The sequence below is a fragment of the Alligator sinensis genome, unplaced genomic scaffold (assembly GCF_000455745.1).
Source record: "Alligator sinensis unplaced genomic scaffold, ASM45574v1 scaffold1841_1, whole genome shotgun sequence".
NCBI lineage: Eukaryota > Metazoa > Chordata > Crocodylia > Alligatoridae > Alligator > Alligator sinensis.
Window position 1 is genome coordinate 434,494 of NW_005843034.1, and position 12,000 is coordinate 446,493.

The following is a 12,000-nucleotide window of genomic DNA, read 5'->3' on the forward strand; positions in this document are numbered from 1 at the left end:
CTGTTTGATAGCTCTTCTGTTGACTATACTTCATATTTTTTCTTTAAACTTGGTGTGTTGAAAAGTATAGAGGGTGGACCTGGAGAAGATCTGTTATAACTATATCAGGTCCACCTGCCACTGCAGGATTGGCCCATTTGCTAGTTTAGTTTCAAATTGATAAAATGATGAGGCTTCCCTTCCAAATGTTCTTATCTCATTTTTCCTGCTTGACCCACCATAAACAATTCTTTTCCTTTCTTGTGATCTGTATCACGTGTGTGTCTGTTAAACTTATCTCCTTCAATGTTTGGAACGCTAACAATATATTTAGTTTATTTCATTTAGGTTCAGTTAGGTTATTTTTTTAATATGGCAATCTCTCTAGCTCCTCAAATATATCAAGGAGGCATTAAGTATAAAATGCAATTCTATGTCCACCAGATGGCAGAAAACTAACAGGGATGTGGATGGATTCCACTGCGTTTGTTGGTTGTTTTTGTTATTGCAGGTAGTGAAACAATTATTTAAAATTGGTTAAAATTGTTTTTTAAGAGATTTGAAAGTTTTCCTCCTTGTAAGTAATGCTACAGTGCAATGACTTGACATATGTATGTGTGTGGTATAATTGTATGCTTAGTCATTCAAGATAATCTCCTTTATTATAATTAGATGTTAGCTAAGCTGTTATTGCAATATATGTACACTTTGCTCTAAAGGTTCATAGTTGTTGAATATTGTAGGTTTAGGCAGTGCTCAAGACAGAATGATTTGTAGGTGGTGGTTCTGCATGTCATAGTGGAAGCACATCAATTAGCTGATCAAGTCAAATGAAATGCTCAGGTATCAAAAAAAACATTTTTAGGCTCTTAGTGGACAGATTCCTGAAACACCAGTATTTAGAGCTAATCTTACATTTTAGAGTTTACTCTGAGTAGACAACTGGAATGTTTTTATGAAGTAAAGATACGGAGTTATAGACCAGGGGCCTTGATGTGTAAGGAAAAAAAAGTCTTTCTACATTAAGTTATTGCTTTCGTTAGCGCAGTAGTTCTCAACCTTTTCAGTGTCATGGCACCCCTTGATAGTCTCAAGGCACCTCTTGGAAAATGCCAGCTTTTAGTTTTCACTCATTTTTGGACTACAAACAAATAATAATAGAGTATTTTTTCTCCTGCACAGAACTCAGACCACAGCACGGCAGAGTGTTTTGGACACTGTGTATTCCTGTTTGAAATCTCTGGGTTTATCCTGGGAATCATGTTTGCACACCAGCGGTGCTAATATGTGGCACCCCATGACACCCTTGAAAGGATCTTGAGGCACCCCAGGGTACTGCAGCATGTTGGTTGAGAATCACTGTATTAGTGCCTAGATCAGGGGTGTCAAACTCATTCAGCCCCATGGGCCAGATGAGCATCCCTGAGCTGGTCTGTGGGCCACACTGGGATTACCTCCTGTGGAGCAGCCACGATGCTGGGTCCACTTCGCACACCATACCCAGCATGTGTCAGCCTCCAGGGTTAGCATGAGGCATGCACTGCCCATGGTGCATGGGCTGGACTTTATGCTGCATGCAGCATAGGGATTCTGGGGCACAGGTCGCATGTGGCACCATGGACTGACCCCCTATAGTGCCTGTTCTGCTGAGCTGAAACCACTGGGCAGTGTCCTCTGATTTTACAAGTCTTGCTGTGTCTTCTTGGGCAGATGCAGCAACGCACTGCCTGATGTCCTGAGAACGTGAGGTGGGGAGTCGCAGGCCAGTATGGGAGCAAACAAATTTGGCACAAAGTTCTGTTTCGGGGGGAATACTGGGATATACAGATGGTTGGTCACTGCATCAAAAGGCCAAGAGAGTTTAGACTTAGGTTACAACCCAAAAAGAAAAATTTATTTATTTCTTCAACTCCTCAACTGCTTAAATTGTTCTAGCTACTGAGTTGCATAACTGTCATTTCCCCAAACTGAAAAGTAGATTAATAAAATATGGGAGGTATTTTAGTGGAGCAAAGGTCTGGATTTACTATGCGACTCCATGGCTCAATTTACTCTTATGCACAAAACAACATCCTAAACCGAAAACTAGCCTCTCTATGAAATTTATCTCCATACATATGTCTTAGAAATGTTTGCTTTTTTTTCATGTAATCACACGATGATTCTGTCCTCATATGAAGTTAATGGGGCAGATTGTACTTTTTAATGGTATAGTGTATATTGTTTAGCGAGAATTTTGCCATAAAAAATAGAAAAAAATCTCCCTGTCAAATTTATTTTTTGAATAGTGCCTATAATTAGAGAGTTTTAAGGGGGAAAAAGCATCACATTTCCATTTCCATTGTTATGAAATTATATTACAAATTTAGTTAATGAACAAACATGAATGGCTTGTTAGGAGACTAACAGTGGGTTAGACAGTCCTGCTTAGTCCTAGTTAAGGGTAGTCTAAATAAATGAGGTAAAAGTTTTATTTCAGAGTTCATAATAGGATACTTACCATATATGTCAAGTCTAGCAGTGCACGACACAATACCAGCTTCATTTTTAGCAGACAAAGTATACCAACCAGCATCTGCTTTCTTGGCAGGCTGAATCAAAAGGCAAACATATCCTGTTGTATCTTGATGCATGCTGGGAAAATAAGTGGTTGGAATTACTAATTCAAAGTGTGTATCAGCTGTCCGATTTAGTATTAAGATGATGGCTATCTAACCTGTATAAAGTGCTGTTCTGCTCTGCAAAATCTTAGTCCTTCAAATAACGGAGGTGCAACACATAAATGCTACTAATGATTGTACAAAGTTGTAATATAATTAATAAAGCAGACTTATAAAGGGAGTAATTAGAACTCATATGAAATTTTTCAATGGAAAATTTTACCATTAGAAAATACCAATTTCGCAAAAACTAAATCTCCCACAGTTGTGTGGTGCTTGCAATAATAATCCAATAGAAACCTGCCTGGCTCTCTGCCAGCAGACCTTCCTCACTCCCTGCAAGCTTTACAGTAGCTCAGGGCTTCCAGCCTCCATTGGGAAAGCTTGTTAAGTGGGATGGAATGTCACAGAGTTAGGGCTTCTCTGTTCGCTGGTCTGTCCTTCCATTGATAGCCCAGGGGTTTACATCAGCAGACAGGAGACCTGGGAGAGGTGACAGTGGGTGTGTCTACACAAGATGTTTTACTGTGCAGTAGACTAATCTACTGCACAGTAAAGCATCGCTGTCTACACATGTGCACAGTTACTGTGCAGTAAATTAGTCTACTAGGCAGTTAGTTGCTACCTGTAAATACAAGTAGTAAACTACTTGCGTAGTAACTGCCAGCATATGTAGACGCTGGCCAGAAGCAAATTTACTCCTGGTCAGTCCCTACATTAGGAAGCCACAGGGGATGGGGGAAGTCCCCTGGTTCTGACACTACTGAGCTCCCAGCTCCCACCAGGAGCCAGGGCAGGTCCCAGCCAGCTTTGGGCTACTTGTGGAGAGTTCCCCATGCAGCATAGGGCTGGCCAGGAACTGTCCCATTCTGGGGCAGGTCCCAGCCAGCTCCAGGCTGCACATGGAGAGTTTCTCTTGTGCAGCCTGGAGCTGGATGGGCCCTGCCCCTGAAACAGGACAGTTCCCGGCCAGCCCAGGACTGCATGGGGAAACCCTGCTAGGCACAGGGCTTGTCCCTATGTGCATGGGGTGGGAAAACTCTGTAGCAGCAGCTGTCTCCTGGCCCTGTGCACATCAGGAGCTCCCCCTGGCTGCTGTAGAAGGGCAGAGCAGGGCAGGAGTAGCCCCCTAGTGGGCTACTCGCAGTGGGTGCAAATCTGCTCCCAAGAGGGAGCATGTGTAGATGTGCTCCCTGGTAGGCTTACTGCATAGTATTTTTCCTGTGCATTAAACCTATTTTGAACTAATAGCACATATAGATGTGTCCAGTGTCACTCATATGCTCCCAAGCTGAAGTGTTTCCTTTAAGGGAAGATTCTGATATTCATGATTTTGTTTTGTTCTCAATTGAAATGAAACCTCTAACCTTCTTCATGAGGGATTGACATTCCATTTTTACAGCCAGCTCTAGAAGTATTACTCCTAAAGGGTCATGTTGACCCTTAACCTGCTCAGGTAACATGAATGGAGCAGTTATTTGGGGGACAACTGCATCCTCTTTACTCTGTAGAAAATGTCTCTCGGTTTTACATAAGCTAGTGTGGGAGATATCAGTGGGGGCAAGACAGGGGTAAACTGGGAAGAATGGCTGCCAATTGGTATTTCTGTGGATCCAGTAGTCCTAACGCTTTACACAGGTGATGCTAGAAGTTTAGGGCTCTGGTGGTAACAAGGTAAAAAACACTTGTGCTGCTAGCCCTGCTGTGTACAATCCCACCTTGTGGCTTTAGGGTGGAGCGGTGGATTTTACCTTGTTGGTGCACCTATGTATGGCTGAATACTCATTGTCTATGCATGCCATGAATTTTATCCAAAATAATTAAAAGTGAGGCAGTCCAGGGCACACATCCATCATGCTTCAACTACTACTCGTAATGGATAGCAGGGAGGCAGTAACTTATTGTTGAGTAGCTGTTTGGCCCTAATTAAAACATTAAGTTGATCAACAGATTTATACTGAGGTAGAATTCCATAGAAGAGAGAAAATAATTAATTTATTGTCTAACCAAAGCCAAGGAAATATATTGCAGTAGGTTGTTCTTTTTTCCATCTAAAAAGCAGTGAATATATATAAACCGAAACATTGAGTTCAAATACCCTGGAGCTTCAGAAATGTAGGCTGAAATCTATGGTGGGACTTGTATTTAAATGCTGCTGTTACTTCCTATCTCTAATATTCTAAACCAAGATCCTAGATGTGATTATCCTAAAGTTTGGGGAAAAATCATGATCTAAATTGTTTGTATCTATTTCTACAAAAAATGAATGCCAAAGAGTATACTTTGATAATATGTTGCTGTTGCCCACAAAAATGCAAAATTTCAAAACCAGCATTTATTACAAACACAAGCCCTTCTGGAAAGAGATTTGCTGATGCTGAGTTTATTTTATGGTGGGTTTAATGTCTGACACAGCCACTTTTATGCTTGCCTTAAAAAATTAATGAGATGCTTAATGCAAATTTGCTTGTCACTGTGTGAATAATGAACATTATTTTCTAAAAATCTCTGTATAACAAATGGAACTTTTTAATGGTCTGCACCCTACAAACCTTAAGGGAATTCAGGTTTCTAGAATTTTATGGGCAAAAGAAGGCTACTATAATTCTGTACTGCAATTTCTTTTCATAGAAGAAGGAAATGATTGTCCTTTCTGTAGCTCTCATGAGATATCTCTTCTGGGAACCTTAATACCAAAGATACTGACTCGTTATAAGAATCTCAAAGGATCAATGTCAGGTAGAGGCTCAGAGAGATTTCCCTACCAGGATTTTATTTTAAAGTCAATGAATTATGTATTGTTCTACTTAATAATGACTAAGAGAGGACAGAACTCTTTGTGCCTGTGAAAGATGGAAACCCCAAAGGCTGAATTGGGTGAAACCATTTTTGGATCACAAAAATGGGAGCATGTTAATGTTGCAGATCAACTTTTGTGTGTCTACTGATAAAGGCAATGGGTTTGCACTACTTTTTCGTGCCCAGAGTAGGGTGATATTGGGGTGGGGATGGGGCCATTTTAGAGCTAGGAGGGTTCGCACACCTTTTCTGACTTCTGAATTCTGCTCTGGTAATCCCTTCTCTGGCACAACTTATTTTTCTGCTCTGGTAATCCCTTCTCTGGCACAACAACAATTTTTGCCTAAGTCCTGGGAGCAATAAAAGCTGGACAGCCTCCTTGTAGTTGTAAATTGTGTGTTCTCCAGCATTTTGGGCCTGTAGATTGAAAGGGATTGCTTTCTGAATGTAGATATGTTATGCTATGGAATAGTGCCTTAAGCAAAGCTCCTTCTCTTGGGTTATATATAGGGACCACCCTAGGTTGCTGTGAGATGAAGGGCTTTTTGTGGCTTGCTATGGCATGCAGAGCCAATTTTGTGGGCATTTCATGGCAGCCCCACACCTTGCCACTGATTGAGCAAGCATTGCTGATGGCCCCACCAATTAGCAGAGGGCACTTTCACTCAGTCTACATCACTACCGCTCTTTTGCCCTGCACCTTGCTGCTGATTGGCAAAGGGCATCTTCACTCAGTCTGTCACAAGTGGGTTTTTTTGGGTTGATTTTGCAAGAGATCGCAGCCAAAGCTGGATTGCAGCCAATGCTGTTTTATGTGATTTCTGCAAAATCCACGAAACTGCAATTTAAATAGGTCCCTAAATTATAAAGAATAATTCTCCCATCTGTTTGTAAAGATGCAGCAGCATCTGATTTCTCTCTAATCAAATATAGCAATAATAATCCCGCCCCCCTTAAAAATTAAAGGACCCTTGCAATGATAGATCTCAGAAGCACTTTGCTGATGGGTTAGCCAGCTGAACTCTCTGAGTTTTGCTTTAAAATATAAAATGTCATGAGTGTTACTTTTATATTTTTAAAGTACAGGATAATAGTGGTAAGCCTAACAGTTAATGTTGACAAAATGGTTAGGTTTAAGGTGGGAGGAGCAGCAAGGAGAGAGGAACTGATGAAAACAGAAAGGTAGGCAGAATTAAATTCATCCTGGTACAGAGGTACATATTAAGTCATTGTTGTTCAGGCAAAGATTTATATGTTGCTAGAAAGGTGGTTGCTGACTGGCCACATGTGGGAGAGGGCTCTCTGAGGCGAGTTGAGCCATAGGACCAGTTCCAACAATATGGCATGCAGATAGCTCAGAAGGGCTACTGCACTATAGCAGTCTTTTGGCTAGAGCCCTGGCTGTGGGATCGGAGAGGATTGTACTACAGCTCTGCTCCTAATTCTGAATCAAGGAAGTTGATTTTGCTCTCCTATTCATTCTGTTAACACACATTTTCTTATGCTTTTGGCATTTTGGCTAGAGAGAGGGCACAACCTGCTCTTATCGTTAAAAAAAAAATTATTGCAATAGTCAGCCCAGCTGCAAGGACATTATCTGTGTAATGTACAATACCTCATCCTTTCTCTGTGTGCTGGGATGGTTTCATTATCCTTCTTCCAGTAAAACATTGGCGGTGGCATTCCAATCACTCTGCCTTCTAATCTGACTGGGTGCCCTTCAGGGACCCCACAATTCTGAAGCTTCTCCAAGAATACTGGGGCTTTTTTGACTTCCTTTGCTGAAAAACAAGAGGAACAATTGCTGTACATCAGTGATTCTTACAGTGTTTTTACTTTTAAAATCCAAGGCTCTGCCTTTTCTGGGGAGAAGGTTGGGAAGACTGGTATGTCAAGGTGAGGAGGTAAAAGTAGAAAAAAGATAAGTTTAAATACATAGGTGTCCAAACCTAGCTGCTGTAAGTGTAGAGAGCAACTGCAGCCCAACTACAGAGTAATCCCTGGACCTGATTCTTTTCATTGCAACACTTTATACTTTACGTTTTACATAGTAAAATTCTTTTGCCGTCAGTGGAGTCACTCCTGACTTATACTTGTATGACAGAAGACTCAAGTTTAGTGCCTAAAAAGTAACATATACAAATAAGCACAATATAATGCCGCATAGTCTTTTCTTTAAGCATTTTACTGTTAGCTACAAAGCACCAACTCACAGGATAATCATAAAATTCTAGTTTATTGAACGGATGCAAACGTCAGACCATAAACCTTGGTGCTGATCCCCTCAAACACACACACATTCACATAAACACACATACTCACAGTAGTTAGCTCTGAACACTAAGCACTGGTGTCAAGATATACCTATCCCCAAGCACTGGAGTCCTCCGTCGATGGCCAGTTGAGGCTTCTTTCAGTGCGATGTTGCTTCAGAAGGGGGTCGCTGGCTGGTCCTTCTGGCTGGACAGGCAGGGTGCTGGTCAGGTCAAAGAGAGCATCATTGGGGGTCATTCTTTGCTGCCTTTTAACCCTCTCTGGCAGACTTTGGTGACTCCCCAATTCTTGGGTTAACCCAATCCAAGGGTCGTTGACCTCAAGGGACATCCTTCTTGGTAGCTGCTGGATGGCAGCTGTCAGCCCCAGGGGTCACGTCCACACGTACATGCAGTCTCAGGAATCCATTGATGAATTTTGATTGATTCACTGCCGTGATGAATAGAGCTCTGGAAGTGGTTGATCAGGGGGTATTTCAGCCCCAAGGGTCTGTTTCCAGTGTTGATTAGTTCAAACAGGGGCTTCTGTACCTTTAACAGTGAAGTTTCCGGGAATTCCTGGCTCTTTATTGATTCTTTCCTCTCCTTGGTCTCTGATTTTGTAGGTGTTAATTGCTGCTCATTAACATGCTTATCCAGACTAGATACTGTGTTACACAATCAACCATGATTCATCCAGGGACCTGCTCCATACAGAGATTCCTGCTCTTGCTAACATTGTTATATGGTACAACTTACTTTTAAACTTAAAGTACATTTGTAAAAGCATCTACAAGCTCTAATTTCACTACAAATATACCTTATATAAAAATAGTAATGATATAATAAAAGAAAAAGAGAGAGGAAGGAAGAAAAGGTAGAAAAGAGAAAGCATCCCCAAAAGGGGGCAGATACTAAAAGAGGGGCTTTTGCCATATGGAGGAGTTTCACATTGGGGGGGTGGAGTGGGCAGACAAAAGGGTTTCTTGCTACATTACTAATTCTTACCTACAACAGTAAGCTCCAAGCTAAATGAGTTTTGTCCTGTTCTGTTGGTTGCAATGCACGTGTAAGTTCCTGCATCCTTTTGTGTAAGGGGATCAATAAGCAAAGAGTGAATTCCATTCTCTCTGACCAGCATCTTGTGGGTGGCATCTGGTAACACAGGTTTGCCATTCAGGAGCCACATCAGGTCTGGAGTTGGTAACCCACTCACCTAACAGACAATGAAACAGCTAGAGGCAACCGACAGACTGGTAAACAGAATTCCGCACCACAATAAGTAAGTCTATCTTCAGATATCTGGATGTAGGAGAGAGAAAATGAGGCCAGAGAGAGCAGAAATGTTCTGGGATAAACAGCTTTTTTCCCCCTAAATATTTCTAGGAAAGAAAATCTGGTTCTACAAATAAGAATTTTTAAAAAGTAAAATGTTAAGAATCTTTTGACTTCAGATTATACAAATGATCAGTTCAAAGGGTCACTTAAAATCAGGTCTGAATCTTTATAGAATATAATAGAGAGAAAATCAATGGGGGCTTACAGTTCATTTAGATATGAGTATGCTATACTTAATACAAATGTAAAGGGGTATAGGTTCTAGCCATGTTGGTCTAAGGGCACAGGCAGACAAGGTTCTTTGGGTAAATCCAATACCTTTTACAGGATAGCAAGTACTTGTACCCAAAAGCTTGCAAAGAAGAATTTTCCCAACTATTTGAGTTGGTCTAATACAAATTTAAACACATCCTTTCTTCACAATTTTCAACCAACATGCTATAGAATTCTATAAGTTAATACAACATGTTATAGAAAGACTCATTCTCTGTTACACTCTTTAGGACTTTTTCTCCTATACATATCTGCTTACCCATACTCAAAAATGTCCCGTGTGTATTCCAGAAATTAGAGTATGCTATTGGAACTTTGGAGGCACTGGTAGAAGAACAGCTGGGGAGTAACTAGCTTCAGTGGCATGCTCTCTCAGGAAGCTCTAGATTATTCCTAAGGACAGGTCAGCAGATCTGGGTGTTGCTGCTTCTCAGACCAGCATTAACTTCCTTCTACTTCCTTCAGGATGGGGACCAGCCACATGCATGGTATAGGGAATAGTGACAGGATGGTTGTTTGTAGGGCTATGCAAAATTTTGGCAGCTATTTCATTTCAGAGGTGTTTCAGTCTGTTTTGGTGCCTGAAACACTGAATCCGAAATGAAACAGAAGGTTCCAAAACCATCTCCAAAACTAAATGAAACTATCTCTGAAAAGAAATGAACCATCCCAAATGTTTTGGAGGCACCCCCGGGAATAGTCCAGCATAGCCCCGTAGCCCTTCTTTTAAAGTGCCAGGAGGCTGGGGCTGGATGGGGGATAGGATTGGGCAGGGCAGCCATGGGGGCTTCTCCTGTGACTCCCCCTGCCCAGGGAGAGGCAGGAACAGCCCAAGGAGCCTCAGGAGAAGCCCCTATGGCTGCCCTGCCCGGCCCCATCCCCTGCCTGGCCCCAGCCTTGACACACACACAAAAAAAGAAGCTCTGCACTCACCAGCTATGGCAGTGGCAATTGGGGCCTCTGAGGGCTGATGGCAGACCCCCCCCGCCCCCACACACACACCATGGGGAAATGGGGGGCAGCAGGGATTGCCCCCCTGCTGGCTTGGCACCACGCGGCAGCTGCCTCATGGCGCGGGTACAGTGCAGCTCGACAGGGCACCGCGTGCTGTCTGGGAGCTGGGGCTGCTGGGGCTGAGCAGTGCCAGGCTCTGGCTGACTGCTGGAGCTGCCCCAGCTCCCGGAAAGTGCCTGCATCTCCCCGGCTAATCCGAATTTCTGAAACAGCTTCGGAACTCTGAAACAGTTTCAGCCGAATTGAAATGGAACAGTGATCCAAAACACCGAAATGAATAACTGTCCCCTGAAATGGCCAAATCTGAAACTTAAACGAAACATAGCCATTTTGCACAGACCTAGTTGTTTGGATTGCTGGGAATGGGTGGAGCTACCTTGTGGAGCAGCTTCCTTTTTTTTTTTTTTTTTTTTTTTTTTTTTTTTTTTGGTCCCCGGGTCTTTGTGTTTTTTTTTTTTTTTTTTTTTTTTTTTTTTTTTTTTTTTTATGGCCCGAGCTCTGTGATGCCTGCTGCTGGTATTCCTTATGGATCCCTGAACTCTGCAGAAATGACAAGAACATTTGCTAATCCCTATGACCTGCAACTTCCTAAAAGGGAGTGTGGGTCAAAAACTTGGGAGTTCTTTCTTTTCTGTGTAATTTGACTCTGCTCCACACTTTTAGAAGTGCTGGTGTTCAAAGGCTATCAATTCATACAAGGTTTGAGCCTTGGAATGAGTAGTATGTAGAATATAAATGGCTTTCTGTCCCATGGTTATGTGCTATAAGCATTCATGTTCAAGGACCTGGTAGCCAGAGAACTCAGCAGAAGTATCCCTGCATTCTTGTACAGGTTCCTTGTATCTGCACCTCTGCCAAAAGGCAGGCAAAAGACAAGCAATATACTGTAGAGTGAACACCAACATAAATCAGCCTTCTGATTTTGATATATGCTATGTGAATTTGTCATTCCACATAATGTGTTGAATTGGGCAGGGTGTAGGCAAAACATCTCAGTAGTGTAACTAAGGGAGGGGTGACAGGGGCAGCAGCAAAGAACAAAGAAAGCAAATTAGTACCTTACAGTCCAGTCTACAAAGTCGCCCTTCATGAGCTACCATATCTCCAGGTGCTTGTAGAAAATAGGGCCGGAAAAAGCGTTCTTGCATCGGTTCTTTATCTCCTTCTGGCACTCGGGACCTAGTCCTGCAACACAAAATGATACATGTATGTTAAGAAGAAATAAATACAGTTTTTCTAAAATTTAGTGCAGGGCAGAAAGTGAGAAAATTGAACAGATGTTTAGTAAAACTAAAAAGGCAATACCCGAAACAGGTCTTAAGTAAACATAATAATGGCATAGTTTTTATTTAATACGACTGTTAAATGAGCTGTATAATATAGCAAGTAAAATTAGTCATTTTGGGTGTTTTTGGGGTTGGGGTTTTTTGCAGTTTTGCAAATTTAACCATTTTCCCCCCAGCTCCATTGAAACAATGGCTGACTGACCTCTACTACTGCTACTATTACTAATTTGCACTTTTAGTAGTACCTTCTACCTGCTGATCTCAAAAAACTTGACAGATATGAGTGAGTTGAACCCTACTGGTACCTTGATTGGGAATTACTTCCTCCCCCCATTTTACAGATAGGGGGAGTGAAACAGAGGCCAACTCCCCCTTCCTTCCTTCCTTCCTTCCTTCCTT

General features: G+C 42.0%; 1 protein-coding gene across 2 annotated transcripts in view; it reads right to left on the reverse strand.

Annotated features, from left to right (window-relative positions):
* Positions 1–11,528, reverse strand: part of MYPN (myopalladin) — a 20,040-nt gene extending 8,512 nt beyond the window's left edge. The window contains exons 1-4 of one of the 2 annotated variants that reach the window (XM_006036859.3): positions 11,374–11,528; positions 8,699–8,906; positions 7,054–7,219; positions 2,480–2,613 (exon numbers count right to left, since the gene is read on the reverse strand). In XM_006036859.3, the coding sequence (XP_006036921.2) occupies positions 2,480–2,613; positions 7,054–7,219; positions 8,699–8,906; positions 11,374–11,463 (598 nt within the window). In that variant the 5' untranslated portion in view covers positions 11,464–11,528. Of the gene's footprint in view, positions 1–2,479; positions 2,614–7,053; positions 7,220–8,698; positions 8,993–11,373 lie in introns of both variants that reach the window. The other variant, XM_025193237.1, reaches the window with a different exon arrangement.
* Positions 11,529–12,000: the final 472 nt, after the last annotated feature.